This window comes from Meleagris gallopavo, chromosome 3, assembly GCF_905368555.1.
Source record: "Meleagris gallopavo chromosome 3, MGAL_WU_HG_1.1, whole genome shotgun sequence".
Taxonomy (NCBI): Eukaryota; Metazoa; Chordata; class Aves; order Galliformes; family Phasianidae; genus Meleagris; species Meleagris gallopavo.
This window is the reverse complement of record NC_139406.1, coordinates 92,195,232-92,213,248: the sequence shown is the minus strand read 5'-3', so window position 1 is coordinate 92,213,248 and position 18,017 is coordinate 92,195,232. Positions and strand designations below refer to the sequence as shown.

The 18,017-nt window shown below is 43.3% G+C and overlaps 1 protein-coding gene across 1 annotated transcript in view; it reads right to left on the bottom strand.

The window, feature by feature from the left end:
* Positions 1-18,017, bottom strand: part of ADGRB1 (adhesion G protein-coupled receptor B1) — a 276,533-nt gene that overhangs the window by 114,587 nt on the left and 143,929 nt on the right. The window contains exons 11-17 of the mRNA XM_085221766.1: positions 17,583-17,777; positions 16,532-16,600; positions 12,031-12,139; positions 11,111-11,254; positions 8,371-8,446; positions 4,429-4,531; positions 2,089-2,132 (exon numbers count right to left, since the gene is read on the bottom strand). Coding sequence (XP_085077892.1) covers positions 2,089-2,132; positions 4,429-4,531; positions 8,371-8,446; positions 11,111-11,254; positions 12,031-12,139; positions 16,532-16,600; positions 17,583-17,777 — 740 coding nt within the window. The remainder of the gene's footprint in view (positions 1-2,088; positions 2,133-4,428; positions 4,532-8,370; positions 8,447-11,110; positions 11,255-12,030; positions 12,140-16,531; positions 16,601-17,582; positions 17,778-18,017) is intronic.

Below are 18,017 nucleotides of genomic sequence, written 5' to 3'. Positions count from 1 at the left end.
TACCACCTCCTTTGCAGCCTGTTCCAATGCCTGACCACTCTTTCTGAGAAATTTTTCCTAATGTCCAACCTGAACGCCATGGAGTTGTAAGGATTAGACTGAATTCCTAACGTCTTGCACTTCTAGAGAGAAAACCATCCAAACAAGTTGCCAAGCCTTGGGATCAAGCACACAGAGCAGCCAGACTTCCCAAGACAAGGCAGAGTCAACAGTGTTGTTCTGGGCACTTCTTTGCCCGTAGTTCTGCAATGGCATCTAAGCTTCTCACCCTTCATGTTTCTTACACTGAGCATGTATCAGTGCCAATTCTGACAGATATGTACCCAATCTGAATGGCACCATACTCTCTTGGATACAACCATGTGCAGACTGAATTTTGCTCTTTTCCTTCTCATACTACAAAAAAATTAAATGGAATAAGTCCAGATCTGAGCACAGGAAGGAAATATCTCCAATCTTCTGGGCATAATCTTCTCACTAGGACTTTAGAAGCAAAAGAAATAAAATGATGTGAAGACCAGAAATCACATCAGTTCCAATTTTTGCCTTTACTAGCCAAAAAAAAAAAAAAAAAAAAAAAAAAGTTGTACACAAATGCTCTATCCCCATTCCAGCACAGAAAGACAGGAGATTCAATCCTGCTCCTGTTCAAGCCTTGTCTTGAGACTGGCCACCTATAGACAACTCTCTACTCTGAGCTGACCTACAGACCTGGCACACAGATAATATAGTACAGTCCTAATTTACTAATTTCACATATGTCTTTCTCTGTGAGGTCACCACAGCACCCATGTCCAGGCCCTGCTCCTGAGTAGCAATTGTCCTCTAGTGGTGAAGTAATTTTCACTACAACCCAGAGGGGCCACTGCTGCCCTGGGGTTTAACATGGGTCTGATTTCACAAGCTCAGAGTTTCCCTGGGTTCCTCAGCTTTCATTTGGATCCACTCATACATGCCAAATTAATCACAGACCAACAAGAACTGACTGCAAATATGTTGCCCGCCTATGTGTGTATAAGCTACTTAATGGAGCATAAAAGGAGAAGAATAAAATCATTTTTCAGATGCTGCAGATAATAATAATAAATAATAATAAAGCAGAGATATGTGCTAAATGCATGAGATCTCAAGGAGAGAACCAGAGTGTAAGCAGAAAAGGAGTAAGGTTAGTCTTCAAACTGAGATTCAAAAATCAATGAAGTAAAAACATCATTAAAGGAAACACTTTTGATCCCCATCAAGTTCATTCAGGATTTAAGACTGCACTTTCAATATGTGTTGTTCTTTTTTTTTTTTTTTTGTCTTTTTTTTTTTTTTTTAAGACATAAAATCCTTGGCAACTACTTTCCATGTGGAATCCATAGTGCTGGCCCTTTTTATTAACTTCGGATTTTTTTTCCTTGCTGACTATGATTATACCACTCAAGGCATCCTGATCAGAGTCAGCTACATGGAAAACGTATTACTGTATCATAATAACACAACCATGGTAGGCTACATTTGCAACAGTAGGTTCTACTTTTGCATTATTCTCCTTATGGTGCACAGTTTGGTTCTGAGAATTGAAAAGAACCAAACACAGATGCATCTGGCTCATTTTAGAGCAATCAGCAGACAGATGATCCCATGATCCTGGGTCTCACTTATTCCTCATGCTGCAAAGACTGGAAGAATCAAAATGAGAAAGCTACCCTTGCAAAAGGTAGGCTGAAGTCAAAGGAAAACACGTATACAACTCCCAGTGAACAGAAGAAGAAACATCTTCTCAAACTGAGATGATTTCCTGCTATAGGTACATGATGCTTTCAGCACACAGGATTCATTATGGGCTACACTGCCAACAACTGATTGCAGTTCCTCAAATGTATGACTGGCAGTAATATACAACAGAGACATGCATCTATAAGAAGAAAGGAATTGTTCCTACTATGGCAAAGGGCTTTCCCAGCCATTAAGTTTGACACAAGAAAAAACTGAGTAGAGAATGCAAGCAACTGCAACAGACTAATGCATCACTGAGAAACTGTGCTGATTTCACCCCCAAAACACTTGGGCCCATAAGAATAAACAGAAACCCACAGAACTCACCTATCAGTTCCATCCCACAGGATGCAGGTCTGGTTGGTAGTTCCCTGTCAGAAAAAAAGGAAAAAAGAAAAATGAAGCAAATCAGTGCTATACTGTCTATGGGGTATTTGAGGGAATAAGAAAGAAATATTCAGATCCCATTGAACATCTTCCACTACTCTAAACTTGGCATATCTATGGAGTTCCATATTGACAATCACAGATGTGAGTTCTTGGAACATCTTTTTCCCCTCTTGGTTTGAAATGTAAAAATAAAATGGGCCTTAATTTGTTTTTCATCAACACAAGACCTATGCACGGATATGACTACATCTTTCCTCTCTCCACCTACTGATGTTCTTCTTCCGTCACAGAATCATAGAATCACCAAGTTTGGAAAAGACCTCTAAGATCACCCAGTCCAACCATCCACCTATCATCAGTATTTCCCACTAAACCATGTCCCTCAGTACAACATCTACACATTTCTTGAACACCTCCAGGATTGGTGACTCCACCACGTCTCCGGGCAGCCTGTTCCTGCACCTGACCACTCTTTTGGAGAAGTCTTTCCCAACATCCAACCTGAATCTCCCCTGGTGCAACTTGAAGCCATTCCCTCTAGTCTAATCACTAGTTACATGTGAGAAGAGGCCACCTTGATACAACCTCCCTTAAGGTAGTTGTAGAGCCTCCTTCAGAATAAACAACACCAGTTCCTTCAACTGCTCCTCATAAGATTTGTGCTCCCAACCCCTCACCAGCTTCACTTTCCTTCTCATGTTCCATGGCCTCAAAGTCTTTCTTGTAGTGAGGGGCCCAAAACTGAACACAGTACTTGAGGTGCAGGCTCACCAGGGCTGATTACAGAGGGATGATCACTTCCCTGCTCCTGCCCGGAACACCTCCTTGACCACCTGGGCACACTCATTGCTCATGTTCAGCTGAACATCAACCAATACTCCCAGGTCTATTTCCTCTACACAATCTTCCAGCCACTCTACCTGTAGCATCGCCTGAGGTTACTGTGGCCAGAGTGCAGGACCTAGCACTTGGTCTTGTTTAACTTCATCCCATTGGCCTCAGCCCAGCGATCCAGTCTGCCCAGATCCCTCTGTATGGCCTTCCTATCTCCAGGAAGATTGACATTTCCTGCCAACATGGTGTCATCTGCGCACACTTTCACACAAAATCCTTTTGCTATTCCCTTCTGGAAAGTGGATCAAATACACCACTTCCTTTTGTGGGACACAGTTCTCACAAGAGCCACAGTGCTACAGGAAGTGGCCAGATGTGTTCTCTTCAAATATCTGAAAGGTGATTACAGCAAGAGCAGGGTTGGTCTCTTCTCACTGGTGACAGGTGACAGGACGAGGGGAAACGGCCTCAAGTTGCACCAGGGGAGGTTTAGGTTGGATATCAGAAAAAACTTCTTTACAGAAAGGGTTGTTAAGCACTGGAATAGACTCCCGAGGGAGGTGGTCGAGTCAGCATACTTGAACGTGTCTAAAAACCATTTGGATGTGGTGCTCAGAGGCATGATTTAGCAGACAGTTGTTAGAGTTAGGGTAGTATGGTTAAGCTGTGGTTGGACTTGATCTTTAAGGTCTTTTCCAACCTGAGCAATTCTATGATTCTATGATTCTAAAGCCACTGGAAGAGGTTTAGCACAATTTCTACAGCTATCTTAGTGCACTTTTGAAAACTTCCCCAAAAGTCCAAAGTACAGACATGACAGATCTAATATTCATGTTCCTGAGCCTCAGGAAGACATCTGAAATCCACAACAAGAGGAGTCTTAAGGGCAGTGTAAATGTCCATCACATACATCTGCTTGGGGTTGCACAGGGGAACCTGGAGGGAATATCATCTGCCTTTTACAGCACTGATCACAACATTAATATTCATGTCTCTAGTAATCTCTGCAAAGAACATTTCAAGCATCAACCAAAACAACTTTTCCCCTCCATCTTCCCCTCACGAAGAAAGATCATTGTCAGAGTCCATTTTTCATTGCAGTTTTTTTTGCCCAAGACCATGCCCCTCAGAGAAATGATGTAAATTTGGGACAAGTATACTCATGTTCCTTGTGCAGGCAGTACACTCCTGCATTGGCAATGCTTGAGCAAGGAGGCAAAATTTGAAAGGCACAGCACTGAGAAACAGCAAGACACCAACATCAGCCCAGACTCAGGATGGCAGTGATATGCCTCAGCAGTCTGATTAAAAGGAGGTTAAAGGATTCTGCAGTGGCAAAGACAGTTCAGGAGCCCAGTAAATCGGTATCCTTCTTCATATTATTCCTCCTAAGCAGAAACATACACAGATGTGGGATGGTGAATGTTCCCAGGAAAGACTTACATTGTACAGGTGGGAGAATTCAATTTCCAAAGGGGTGAGGAGGGACCGGGGAAATGGCTTCACAGTCACAGAGATTACTCTGGAGTTCAGAACAGTGCTGTTCCTGGAAAGAAGGGCAAAAAGAGATGCTTTAAAGGGAGTGGGAGAAGGTGATGAATCCCCACTGCAACCCTTTGCAAAATAGATAGTCCCATTGAATTCATTACTGTGGCACAAGGTCTAGTGTATACGGTGCAGAAGAGATTGGTCCCATTACTTTATAATGCTTTTAGAGATGCTTGCTGGTGATGGAACCCATCCTCTGCCCTTTGAGATCTCCCCACTGAAAGCTAGCCACCTAAATACACAACAGATCCTGGTATTTCTGCAACACAGAAAGAATTGTCTAAATGTGTGTTAAGTCTGCATGACCAACCATTGAAAGTGCGGCCCTCAAACTATGCCATGAAGGAGTTAGAAGTAGAATGGGAGGCCAGCTCCTCCTACACCTACGGATAAGCAAAATTTCTTCCCCTTCAAAACATCACCACAACTACTGGCATTGGCAAAACCTGGCATTGGCAAAATCTGGCAATGGCAAAAACTTTCACTTTTCTATCTGGCTCCTTACAAAATGATTACTTGGAAAAGATTTGTACTTGCTTAAGCATGAGTGGGTTAAAAAAATAAATCACAAGATAATTAATAAAGATGAACAAAAGATCTCAAAATCCAAAGCAAAATAAACCTGGAATCATCCAAGAATCTGTAAGTGGATGCTCAGCAAATGGCTATTGTCCAGTGGTAGGAAGAGCAGAAAGAACAGCAACAGTGTTTTAGAAAGTTAAAGAAAAAAAAAACAACAAAGCTGAAAAGAAAAAAAAAAATTATTACAGTTAAAATTTAATTAAAATTGGGAAATAAGAAAATGAAGCACAGAAGTCAGTCTACAAAGGTTGAACAAAGGGGGAATTCAATAGGAGTAAACACCATCTTTACGCTTTGAAACGTAGACAGCTGTAGATAAGTTGAAAAAGAGTTGCTGAAAGGTAAAAAAATTTATGCGTGGATTCGTTAATAGCTGGGTCTGGAAAGGTCAATTCTTTTTTCAGCCCTGTTCAATATTTGCTTGAACACTTCCTCATGAGGAAGCTGTAGGCTGCCATGAGGCCTCCCCTCAGCCTCCCCTGCTCTGGGTTGAACAAATCAATGGACCTCAGCTGTTCCTCAAACACTTTGCCTTCCAGACCCTTCACCATCTTCTTGACCTTCCTTCACGTGCTCTCTAACAGCTTTATGTTCTCATATGTGATGTCCAAACCTGCACCCAGTGCTTGAGGTGAGGCTGCGTAGCACAGAGCAGAGTGGGACAATCCCTTCCTTCACCCTTCTTTGAGAGTTCAAAGCAGGGTCCCAGAATTGATCCAGATGTTGGAAAACAAGCCAAGAGATGTCTTTTGAAAGGCATGCCTGGCACTTTCTTGCATGTGGAGGAGATGCTGACTCAAAGGCCCAATGCGTAGAGGTGAAAATCAGACGAATTGAGCCTTAAAACAAGAGGCTGCCTCCTAACAGATAAGGTATTAAGAATCTGAGCAGCTTGCCAGGGGAAGTGAGGGCCTCAGCATCATAGGGAACCTTTCAGTAAGAAGACGAGTTGCTTTTCTTCAATACATGCTGTAGACCAGCTTCTGGGAAGGAAACCAAACACGCTGAGCTCAAACTTGAGCAGGTCAGATTTGCTCAGTGTATTCCTACATGGCTATAAAAGGCGTGCAAACAGCTGTAAACATGCTCATTTCTACACAGGGCCATCACACTGCTGATTCTGATTGCTGCATGCATCCTCTGCAACAGAGCCCAGCTGGGACTGAGTGATGCTCACTTCCCCATCTTGAAAAACTGCACGTCTTGTATGTCCCTGTCTCAATGGTCACAGCTGTCAAGAGCCACAGGGCTCTCTGGATCTGAGGGACAGAGCATTGTGTGGCTGAGATAAGGGACTGTCACTTGGGGGGTGGTAAATTGGGACAACTAGGAAAAGCTCAGCTGGTAATGTTTGCCAAGTTCAATTTACACTGTATTATACAAATATATGTATATATATTAGAGGAAAAAAACTCCCTGCATTGAGGCAATGTGGTTAAAACCAGAATCTTGCACCTCACATGTGTCCAGGAAATATTTTCACTCTCTAGATAAGTGCCACGCAGCTACATGGTTATTTATAGACATTCCCTTTTTTCTTCCTGTGTCCATTTGCACGAAGGTGAATTAGGAGGTACTCTTCTGCTGCTGCTTATGTTACCTCCTTTTTTTTTTTGCCTTGTGTAGCCACAGGTGATTCAGGACTCTGCATTATTTAAAGAGGGACTGTCCTTTAATTAAGGAACATCTTAAATCAGATCTCCCATGGGAATGTTGTTCAGAGGCTGCAGCTGCTGCAGCTGCTGGTTATTGGAGCTCATTCACTGCTTGGCCAGAAAAATGCTGAAATATCACTGGATCATTTGAGCCAATGATGTTTATTGCCCTTCTGATCTAATTCCCAGTGCTGTAATGGAAGATATTACAGAATACAGTTAGCTTGCTAATTCCTCTCTGCACTCACTTGGAGCTCTTTTGCCATTGCCAGAGCTGAATCTGTAGGTATTTAAATGATTATCAGTGAGGAGAGATGCTGTGGTGTTTATGGTAAATGGACTCACGCTAATCAGTGCAGAACAGATTTAGAAGGTGCCTTAGGATTCTTAATTTATGGCCTCAGTACGAGCCTCAAAAAAAAAAAAAAAAAAAAAAAAAAAAAGGAACAAATAAGGAACAAACTAAAAAAAAAAAAAAAAAAAAAAAAGAGCAAGATAGTGAGAGAGAAAAGGAGAGAAGAAAAGGGAGGGCTGAACACAAAGGCTTCAGTGCCCAAGGCAGTTTGCAGCAGCCAGAATGTGGTAGACATGTGCAGCCAAGCATGTCGCTCCACTCCTCTCCTCTCCCTGAGCCTGGCTCTCCCTGAGCCATGATGCTCTCAAAGGTTTCATCATGGTTGGTCGGTAGCTTGGGAGAATTGGGGCAGCTGGGCATCCTTCCCTTATCACTTAAGCCCCTTCAGATCCCTAATAATGAGGAACAGAGCAGGAGGACTCATTGCTGGAGGATGAATAGAAGAGATTAGCAGAGATTCAGCAGCACCAGCACAGTGGTTCCCCTTAAAGCAGGGTTGCACAGGTGAGAGAAAGGTTTCCCCCCCTCTAAAAAGTAATGTCTGATATACATTAGTATGATCCTACCTGATTAGAGGTTGGCAGGGGGACAAAATGCATTGCATCACCGAGTCAAAGCCTGCTACATTGCACCTTTGGAAACTCAGGGCTCTGCAGCCATGGAAATCAGCAGGAAACCTTGGTGATACCCCTAACTGCCTGCTCTCCCTAGGCAGCCCCCTCCTCATAAAACCACAGGATATCAGAATGGTGGAGATTGGAAGGGACCTCTGCAGGTGATCCAGTCCAATCCCCTTCCTCAAGCAGGTCCACCTTAGCAGGATGCCCAGGACCATGTCCAGGTGGCTTTTGAAGGTCTCCAAGGAGGAAACTACATAACATCTCTGGGCAAGCATGTCAGCGTTCCATCACCTACACAGCTGATAAGTGCTTCCTTATGTTCTGATGGAAACTCCTGTGTTGTTTGTGCCCACTGCCTTTTGTACCAACACTGGGTACCACTCACAAGAGCCTGTCTCTGTCTTCATTGCATCCCCCTAGAGGTATTTATGGACATGAATGAGATCCCTCTGCACTTCCTCTTCTCCAGGCTGAGCAGTTCCTGCAGTTTCAGCCTCTCCTCATGGGAGAAGTGCTTCAGGCTCTTCGTCATCTTGGTGACCCTTAGTCACCACCCTCCAGTATGTCCGGTTCTCTTTTACTGGGGGGGGCAGAACTAGATCAAGTACTCCAGGTGTGACCTTACCTCTGGAGCGAGAGGATGTTGCCCACGTTCCGGTACAGCACAGTCCCTACCACGAAGACAGAAGAGTCATCCATCTCTGCAGGATACCACAGGGGAGGGAAGAAGACAACAGCACTGAGATAATCAGAATGTCATCTGTCCCCAGCTAAATCCTCTCCACCCCAAAATGCACCAGCATAACACACGGAGAAGGGACAGGAATGAAAGAGGCTAGATTCAGTTCTTTTTCCTCTTTCATTTGTTATGTTTCCAAGGTGACACCCTTGGAATTGGATCTCTTATTGGGGCCTCTTTTGGTGTACATCCATTGCCAGCATCACTACGATGGGATGCAGTGCCTGATGTCACCACATTGGGTCTCCATCAGACCTGTGAGAGGTCTGAATACTTTTAGGGTGCCTGCCCCTATGCAAGACTCATTTTGGATGAGCGCTCTCCCATTCAGAAATCCCACTAATCCCTCTGACAGCACCACAGCAGGCAAAACTGCAGGGCGAGGAGGTCTCTTACAGCCACCCAGAGGCATTTGGACACATCCACTGCTATCAAGCCATCAGAGAGAAGTGCTGTGCTTGGGCTGACAAGGGCAGGCGAGGAGGGGAGATGTCCCACTGTGCCCGACCTGACCCCATAACTCATGTGCTGCCTCAGGAGGACAGCAGATGAGCCTGAATCATCTGTGTGACCTCTGAACACATCACTTGACCTCTTCCTCTGCCTCGCTCAGCCCAGCTGCAAATTCGCAAGAATTTCCCTGGAAAAAGCACAGGCAGTAGAGGCATCCCTGAGGTTGAATTGTCAGAGTGGAGAAGAAATAAGTCACTTGGAGATGTATCATGCTATGGGGCTTCTCTGATGTCTCCTACCAAAGCTGATGTTTGAATGCACTCATTTCCCCACAAGGGAAGATACAGCTCTGGATGTTTGTCAAATTGGGCTCAGATGAGATAGCAGGTGAAAACTGGGACAGACTGACAGACAGGCTTGCAGAGCAATTGTCCAAGATTTGTTTTCCTAGGAAAGTCAACACAGACTTTTGGCCGTTGTCATGAATCCCTCTGCAACCAAAGATCCTTCTTCCTTCCAATAGGGCTTTCCTCCTTTTTGCTAAGAGAATGCAGTAGAACATTTACAGAAGCAATGTGTGTTCCTATGAGAGTGTGAGCAAACAAAATGCTAAATCCCACAGGCTGGGTTACCTCAACACCCTACAGAAAAGGCAGAGGATCCTGATTAAAATAGGTCTGGAGGACTGCTTCTTTTGTTTTGAACAAGGGAAGGGCAGTACAGCCTTGGTAGAACAGAACACCTCAGAAATGTGAAAACTGAGAGGAATTTGGTTCTTCAGGGTAAACATCACATTTTGTTTGCACAGTGGCTGCTTCTTAGGGGCCTTACAGCATCTCTTTGCAATGATATCTGGGAAACCGCCCAATAGGAGCATAAGTGATACCTCCAAGGGTAGGTGTAATCACCAGAGCAGAATCAACTCTGCTATGTCTGGACCCAGAAGTTTGTCCAGAAGTGGTTAACAGTATACAAAGGTGAAAGTTCCACACCCTCCTCTAATAAGCTGAAATAACCCTCTAAACATGCTCCAAGTTCTTCTAGGAAGATAATGCTATGTTTAAGGCACTATAAAACACAAGGAGTTTTGTTGGCTTCAGTCCTTGCTCTGCCAGAAATTCACTCTTTATCCTTGAGAGTGTCACTTAACTTTTCTCAGCCTCAGGTAGAAATGATAGCAATGTTATTTCCATCTTGAGTAAGGAAACCTATGACATGAGGTCTTGGTATGACAAAGTCCAAAGGATGTCTGACAGACATAGCTCATTGTCTCTTGCCTTAGTACCAAGGAAGTATAGCACATCCTGGTGCAGTAATCAGCAGTTTGCTCTCTCAAAACCACTAATGCTATGTGCAAGGCTGTCAACAAGGGAAACCCATTATTTCCCTGCAATCAGCCTAATTTAGAGTCCTGTTCTTGAAAATCCACTGATCAACTCTGCCAAATGCTAAGGCTCACTGCCAACACAGGAATACTTTGTTTGCATTGGCGGCTGGCGTTGGCATCCAGGTAAAGGTTTTGCTAGCAGAGTGAGATCCATCAGTTGCTCAGCCTGATGTGCTAAGCCTCAGCTGTTCACCCTTGGATGGCTCTTCCAGGACTGGATCCAGTCTCAGAGGACATAACAACATTGTTTGCCTGCATGGCTGTCACCCTACCACAGCTAAATTTCTTATGCTGGTTAACTATACTTATAAGGCACCAAGAGAGACCACTATCAGTGTCTACCCCTATTAAAAACACAGAATATTCATAGGGGCACATTTCAATGCCCAACATGCCTTGCAGAAAGAGAATTGGAGAGTAAGCTCCGTGCCCACATGCACCAAGAACAGAGCAACTCAGAAAACACAGGGAAGTTTTCACCTTATTGCAGATTCAAAAGCCTTAGAAGAAGCCTTAGAAGCAATCATCAAGATAATGTTGCCTTGAGTTTCTGTGCTGACTCTCTGCTTTTTAAACATGATGCTGATCTTGTCCAAGGAGTTCAGATTTGACCCTTGGTCTGATCACATTCAAAAGCCTTCTTTGCACTCAGCTTACTATGGTGAGCTTCTGTGAGCCAATCCAGCTCAGCTGGAAGGAGAATTTGAAGACAGCCAAATGAAAGGAACCTCTGTTAGAAAGTGAATAAGATATTTTCTTCTAGAGAGTTCTGACTGTGCTGCCTACCTGTCAGCCCTGAAGACAGGATGCTCTTGGAGACAGTGACCTTGTCTTCCGAATTCTTGGCCCAGTCCACCATGCCTCTCCAGCCTTTCATAGGGAAAGTGATGTCAGTTGCTGCGTTAGCGGGCAGCTTGTGAATGCCAAGGACTAGAGGGAAATAGCAAATAAAATCAGTAAGCAAGACCGGCCTCAATAAATTCACATAAATTGAAAAACCCGCTAGAGTCAATAGTGGAAAATCAGACAGCAAAGCCTGCCTGCCTGCACTAAACCTGGAAGAGAAGAGATCCTTCTACTCCAGGAGTGGCCAGAAGCAGATGCTGAGGGAATTGTAAGAAAGAGCAAAGCAAGACTTCTCTTGTCTTGTCCTTCCAGTTTCTAGCAGTCAGCAGGACTTTCTCTGCTTGTGGTTACATCCAGAGAATGAACTTTAATAGCCACCAATGGAACTCTCCTTTGTGCAGTTTCCTAATCCCATCATGAACCAATCTGTACTTTTTGGCTTCTGCAGCATCCTCTGGCAACAAGTTCCATGCTGTGATTGTGCATACAGCATAAATCAAATACTGCCTGCTGTTTGTTTGCTGTCTGATCACTTCATTGGCTGCTGTGCAGCTCTTGTGCTAAAAAACAAAAGGAACTAGCTTAATTCTTCCCAGTTTGTCATCTGTTCTCCGTTCATGGTTCTATAGACATCCCACAAACCATTTTGTGCCCATCTTTTCACCAGGCTCAAGTCCTAGATTATTTGGAGAAAAGCCACTCCATGATTATGATCATCCATGTCTTTCCCCAGACCTTATAATGTTCCACCACCTGCTGCCTTCCCTCTTTCCCTTCCCACATCCAAGATTCTGCATACTGCACTGCAATTACAGATTCCTGGGGTCTATACCCAACATGGGGAGTGCAAATCAGCTCACCCAGATTGTCCGTCACTTGGTAGGAATCCCGGAAATCCTTCATGCGAAAGCCAATGACATCAATGAAATCCTCCACAAGCCTGAACAACTCCTTGGCATTTGGCCCTATCTGCAGAGAGAAAGACAATACTTAGTAGCACAGCTAATAAAAAATGCAGCTAAGGGAGCCTAGAAAAACAAAGGGGCAAGAAATAGTAATTCATAAAATTGAGGCTGGAGGGCAGTGTCTCAAAGCAAAGCAAAGAAAAATATCTGGGAATCTCTGGAGCAGAAAATAATCTACCTCCTTTCCTTCAGGATTCTTTCTATTATCAACCACTTGATCCAAGCAGATAAGTTACTGCTAATGCTTGCTATGGCCCTCTCCTCTTGCAGTTAATGCAAGAAGAGCAACACACCAGGACAGACTCTTAGCAGCCATGATTAAACGTAATTACGTGGTCTTTCCAAGTCCTTTGGCTGGAGTACCTGGCCCAGCCTAGCAGTATACAAGCCATTGGGAATCCAATTGCCCATCCAGAGGCATCATGACAGAAAGTGAAGAAGTGGTTCATGTTGAAACTCTGCCCTATGTCAAATTTTGAGAGTTTTTTCCAAGCCTTAGGTTTCCCTGTCCCTGTCCCAGGCAACACTTGGCCTGAAAAACTCATGATTTCTTCTGACTGTGTACATATATCTATATATAAGTTTCCTACCAAGAGGGAGTCCACAAGACCTTGCCTCTACCAGGATGGTTGATTTTGCTAACAACCCCCTGAAAGCAGATACACCAAACCAAAAACTCCAGCCTACTTAGAGGATAAGGGTAGGTTTCTAGCAGGCTGGTTTTCAGGTTTGCTTCCAGGAGGGATGTTTGGGAGAATGTTTCTCACATGTAGACAGCACAGAAGAAGCACAACTGGATCTTAAGGGATAAGCAGGAAACAAAACTGAAGGAAGGGCTCACTGCTTCGCCTTCCTCTTGGAGCATCTCAGGGAACTTTGGATGTCTGTTTGATGAGACATTAGAAAAGAGGCATGCAGCAAGCTGGTGAGTGCAGAGATCTATTCTGTCTTCCATTCTTATTCTCTGTTGAATTTCCAAGGGTTGTTCTTTGGTCTGAGTCTTCCTCTGAAGCAAAGATCAGCATGCCATGGTGCACTTTTAAGAAATCCAGACTTAAATTCTCATGGAGGGAGGGAAGAGCATTCTCAAAGGCAGGAATCCAGCCCCTAAACATTATTCTTGAGATAAATCATGCTGTGTTCAGTGACACATGGCTTGACCACCCTGGAAGAAAAACCTTTTAAACTACTTAACAACCTTTAATTTACTTTAAAAACTTCTAAACTACTTAAAATACAGTTGGATTAGATGACCTTTGAGGTTTTTTTTTCAATCATAAAGACTCTGTGATTCTACTTCAGCTAAATCCAATACCTGAAGCACCTGAAGCCTTGAATTCTCACTTGCCTATGAACAGAAGAGGAAGAAAAGTGTTGTAGGAGTTGTTTGTATATTTAATACAGTCATTTGTAACTCTATCTGGTATCTTGATCACAGTTTGCTGAACCAGATCTCTGACACAGGCATCTCACCCAGTTGTTGACCTGAGTCAGAAACTACCTGAAGAAGAGACCAAATCCCAGCAGTGCCAAGGGCTAATTTTGGAGGAAAAAAATGGTCCAGCAAACACACGCTTAGCAACAAACTCCAGAATCTAACGTCAAATCCCAGGCACCAGATCACATAATTCTATGCAGAAAGCTTCATCTCCCTTCTTATCCTTTCCCATTCTGATGGCAAGATCTTACTCTCCAAATAACCAAGTTGATTTTTGTCCAGATAGTGTTGGATTTTCTCTCTTTTTTTCTTTCTTTCCCTGATATCTCCCATATGATAAAGATATTGGCAATAACTCTTATTTGCCAATTTTACTGGGCATGCAAAAGGCTGTCAAACAATACCTAGTTTTGCAGTGACTGATTTCATAAAAGGTAACACACGTGAAATGAACTGTGCTTACTACCTGTCTTTTCCTCAAGCTCAATTGCCTGCAGGAGTTTAGCAAACATGATGAGAGGTCAAAGAAAAGCAGTCCAATTCCTTACATCTCTTCATTTCCTTTGCCATCACTATCATTTTTTTTTTCCCCAGGGTTGTTGATCTTTGAGGACAAGCAGGACAGGAGGAGACCAGGATGGCAGCAGAAGGAAAGCTGTATGGGCAAGGAGAAAAGGGGTGGCCATGCATGACACTCTGTCTGCCTATCCAAAAGAATATTGGTGAGACTAAAACTGTATCAAGATCAGATCAAAAAGTCCTGCCAGTACAGCAGGTGTGCACAGAAGGAGAAAAAACTGAGGAGACTATTTTTAACCGTGTATTTTTATATTCCATTACAAATTGAAAACACAATGTCACATTAACCCCAAGCTACACTGGCCATTGTCTTTCAGGTTTCTATAATAAAACAGCTAATGTAACCACACCAAAAGCATGATAGCCCTTCTCTATCTGAATGCCTTTCTGGTTTATTTTATATCTTTTCCCCCCATGTTCCAGATGGGGGGGCCATGATGGAAAGTGAGACTATAATGATTTTGGGTTTATTTCTAATTTCTCTTGTTTTAAAAGAAATGATTGACCTTGTGAAATACGAGGCATTGGTTTGCTCCCTAAGCTTTGAATGAGAAGGACAGAGACTGCTGAAATCTTTGCCATCCAGTGCCTGAAGATTTCTGAGGCCATTTACTGTCCTAAAGTCATGGCGTTGTGCTGTCATCACTAATTCCACTAAAATAAATGCCAGGCAAATATTTTCTTTATGGCAATTTAGAGCACCGTAGTTCCACTCCTTGCACAGGTTGATGTAATGCTGAGGGCAGGCTGGGCTGTATCTATAGGTACAAAGAGCAGATCACACAGGGAAAGCTGATGGGAACAAATTGCCAGAGAATGAAACCTGCAGCTGTTTTTATGGAGATCAGCAGGATTTCCCTGTTGTCATGACAACTCAGTAGACTCCTCTGCACTGTTCTCAAATATGTACACACACCTGTGGTCTTGAAATTGGTCCTTTATCTTGCCTGGAGTCAGACTATGCCATCCCCTTCCAAATGTAATGAGAAAAAAACAGATCTCGGGGAGAAAGGAGGGAAGGATACGTCCACAAGGCTGCTCAGCTCTTGGTCAAGGTCCTGTTGCTTGAAGAAACCATAGAACACCTGAGTATTCCTGTTTCAAGTTCTGAACTACCAATGACTGTGCACATTTAGTGAAGACTCCTTCCCAGAGGACTTCCCTGATTGGACTGAAAGTTGGGGTTTTTTTTGTGCATGTTAAACAATTTTTTCTTGTTTGTTTAGTATTTTCAGTTTAGCATTGTCTCTCTGATGACTTTCACAGCAACAAGAGATGGTTAAAAAGGGACTGCCATGTTCTGATCCACACCTATGGGTACTTTCCATAAGACTGATCTCTCATAAAGGCTCTCATGTTCCTCGTCCAGGTTATTTTTTATGCTGTGACAAAAAAGAGCTGGTATTTTTGTTCCAAGGAATAATACTGAGGAAAGGACATGGAAGGAATGAGCATTACCACTGTCCAATTCACCAGAGCTGCTGCTTGTCTGAGGCAGAACCATTTCACTCTTTCCCATTTCACTCTTTTCACTGCATTGAGATGAAGATGTAGAGCAGATCAAGGGCTCACCAAGTGAATGGGAAAGGGACAAGGAGTAGGTCTTACTGAATTCAAGACTGCAACTATGATAGAAGATACAAAGGGCAAGTATGACATGGAAAGATAAACAAACCAGTATGCAAGGGCTTAGCTAGAGAATTATTATGCAGAATCTCAGTATTTGAGACGAAAGAAAGTAAAATATAACTGAATTTTTGCTCATCTCATGCTGGACAGAACCAGAAGCTCAGGCGAGCAGAGCATAACTCAGGAAATCCTGCTTGTCCTGCACCTTTGTAGCCAAGAACTCAAAACCACATAATCCCACTGCTTTATCTTGGCATGAGGAGAATTATAGCAAGCCAGGAGGGTTATCAATTCCAAATCCAGTCTGATCTCTAAGAGCTATCCAAAATTTGGTATCCTCCACCAGCTTTTTAGCTCTTACGCAGAGATTCTGACTTAGGGCTGAGATCCTGTGGGTTACAGAGCTACTCAGCCCGGCACTGAGATCTGAGATCACCCAAACAACCAGTTGCACGTATCAGCTGATTTATAACAACTCCTGCAGAGGTGGTCAACTCTGAAGCTGATCAGAGCTGACCATATCCAAGTAGTTTTTCTCTTTCATTATAAAAAGTTATCCAAGGAAAGCAGCAGTGATGGGTGGAGATATTTCCTGGTCTGTGGCAACTTGAAACAGATTCATGTTGCACAGACTGTGTGGTGGTCAAGAAGAGCCATGTAGACTATTGTAAATATCCCCTTATCATGGCTTAAGCCTATACGACTTCAGAAGGCTTGATTTGTTTCACAGAAGGTGCTGAAGGTTCATACCAGCTGAGCTTCCTCCCACTTGTCCCGGTTTTCTTCCGATAAAATGTTGCTGATGATCTGGACAAAGTTCTGGAGAAAGGAGACAAAAGAGGAAAAAGGGAAGAGTTAGCAAAACATGGCCTACTCTAGGAAGGGCATGGTGGTACACAAGGAACACATAGGAATCATCCAGGAGACTTTTCAAGGTACTGTTCCCAAAGGTTCCCACAGCATTTGGCAGGCTTCTGCCTCCAGAAATGTTAACAGTAGTAAAACTTTTTTCCCAAGTTTTTTCTCTCTCATTCCTGCTAAGGAACAGGACTGTGACTATGTCTTGTTTTCATTGCTGAAGATTTTAAAGAACAGATTAGACAGATATCTGTCACAACCTGGATAAATACTGTTGATCTTGCCTTGCAGAAATCAATTCCTACCCTACTTCCTACTATTTCCATTGTTTTCCAGCATAGGGAAACTTACTATCATTTTTTTTTCAGTGACTTTGAAAGAGAAGCAGAGATGGATCAAGTGGGTGCTAAGCATTGTAGTACTTTGACCATCAAACACACAATGAGAAGGAAGAAGACAAGATATTTCAAGACCATTGATTTTTTTTCTCAAGTTTTGTCACCTTTTGCAGATATTGTTGGATCAGTTTAATGTTTCAAGTTGTGTGGTGCTGATCAATCCCAAGGGCATATTTTGTAGCCACTCCATATGCAACTGTTGAAAGTAAAATCCTAGGGTGAGAAGCCATCAAGACATTCTCCCATATCAACATCCAGCTACCCAATATCACAGGGTCATCTTACATCTAGTCATTAGGCTGTAGTTCTTTCCAGTATACCAATTAGCTTCCAGTGTAAGTGCTATCAAGTTGAAATAGTTCAGAGTGACTTTGAATTTCAAGATCTTACTTTATAGGCCAGGGAGAAACAGTCTCAAAGGGAGGATTTGTTAACAAGCAAAGACACTTCACTTGGGCAGAATATAATCCTGTTGTTCATCAGTATCGAAACAGCTCGAAAAGAGGTAATCAAACCCTGAGCCTTATGCAAGAGGCTCAGCTCACCTGCACATCTCCAGAAGTTGGACTGTGATATGCCCTACGGAAGATCTCTGTCATGTTCCTGAGTACATCAATGGTGGACAGCAAGTCTCCGCTGTAGCTGGTCCCATCCTGGGAGATTTCCACAAGGTTTTGGAGCACTTCTGACAGCCCATCTCCCATCAAACCACGCTGAGCTTTGGAAAGATGCTCCCTGGTCTGAGGAACAGAAACATGACAAACACTTTAGTGACAGTGAAAGTCAAGTTAATGAGCTCGGCGAAGGAATTGCTGGGGGAAGGTTTATGACCTTCCTTGTAATTCAGGACACAGATTAGACGAATCTGACAATCTTTGCTGACCTGACAGCCTGTGATATTTTTAAAATGATCGAAGAGCAAGAGTCAATTTTTTCTGCATGCCCACAAAGAAAAGGTTGTGTGTAGGTTCAGAAAAGAT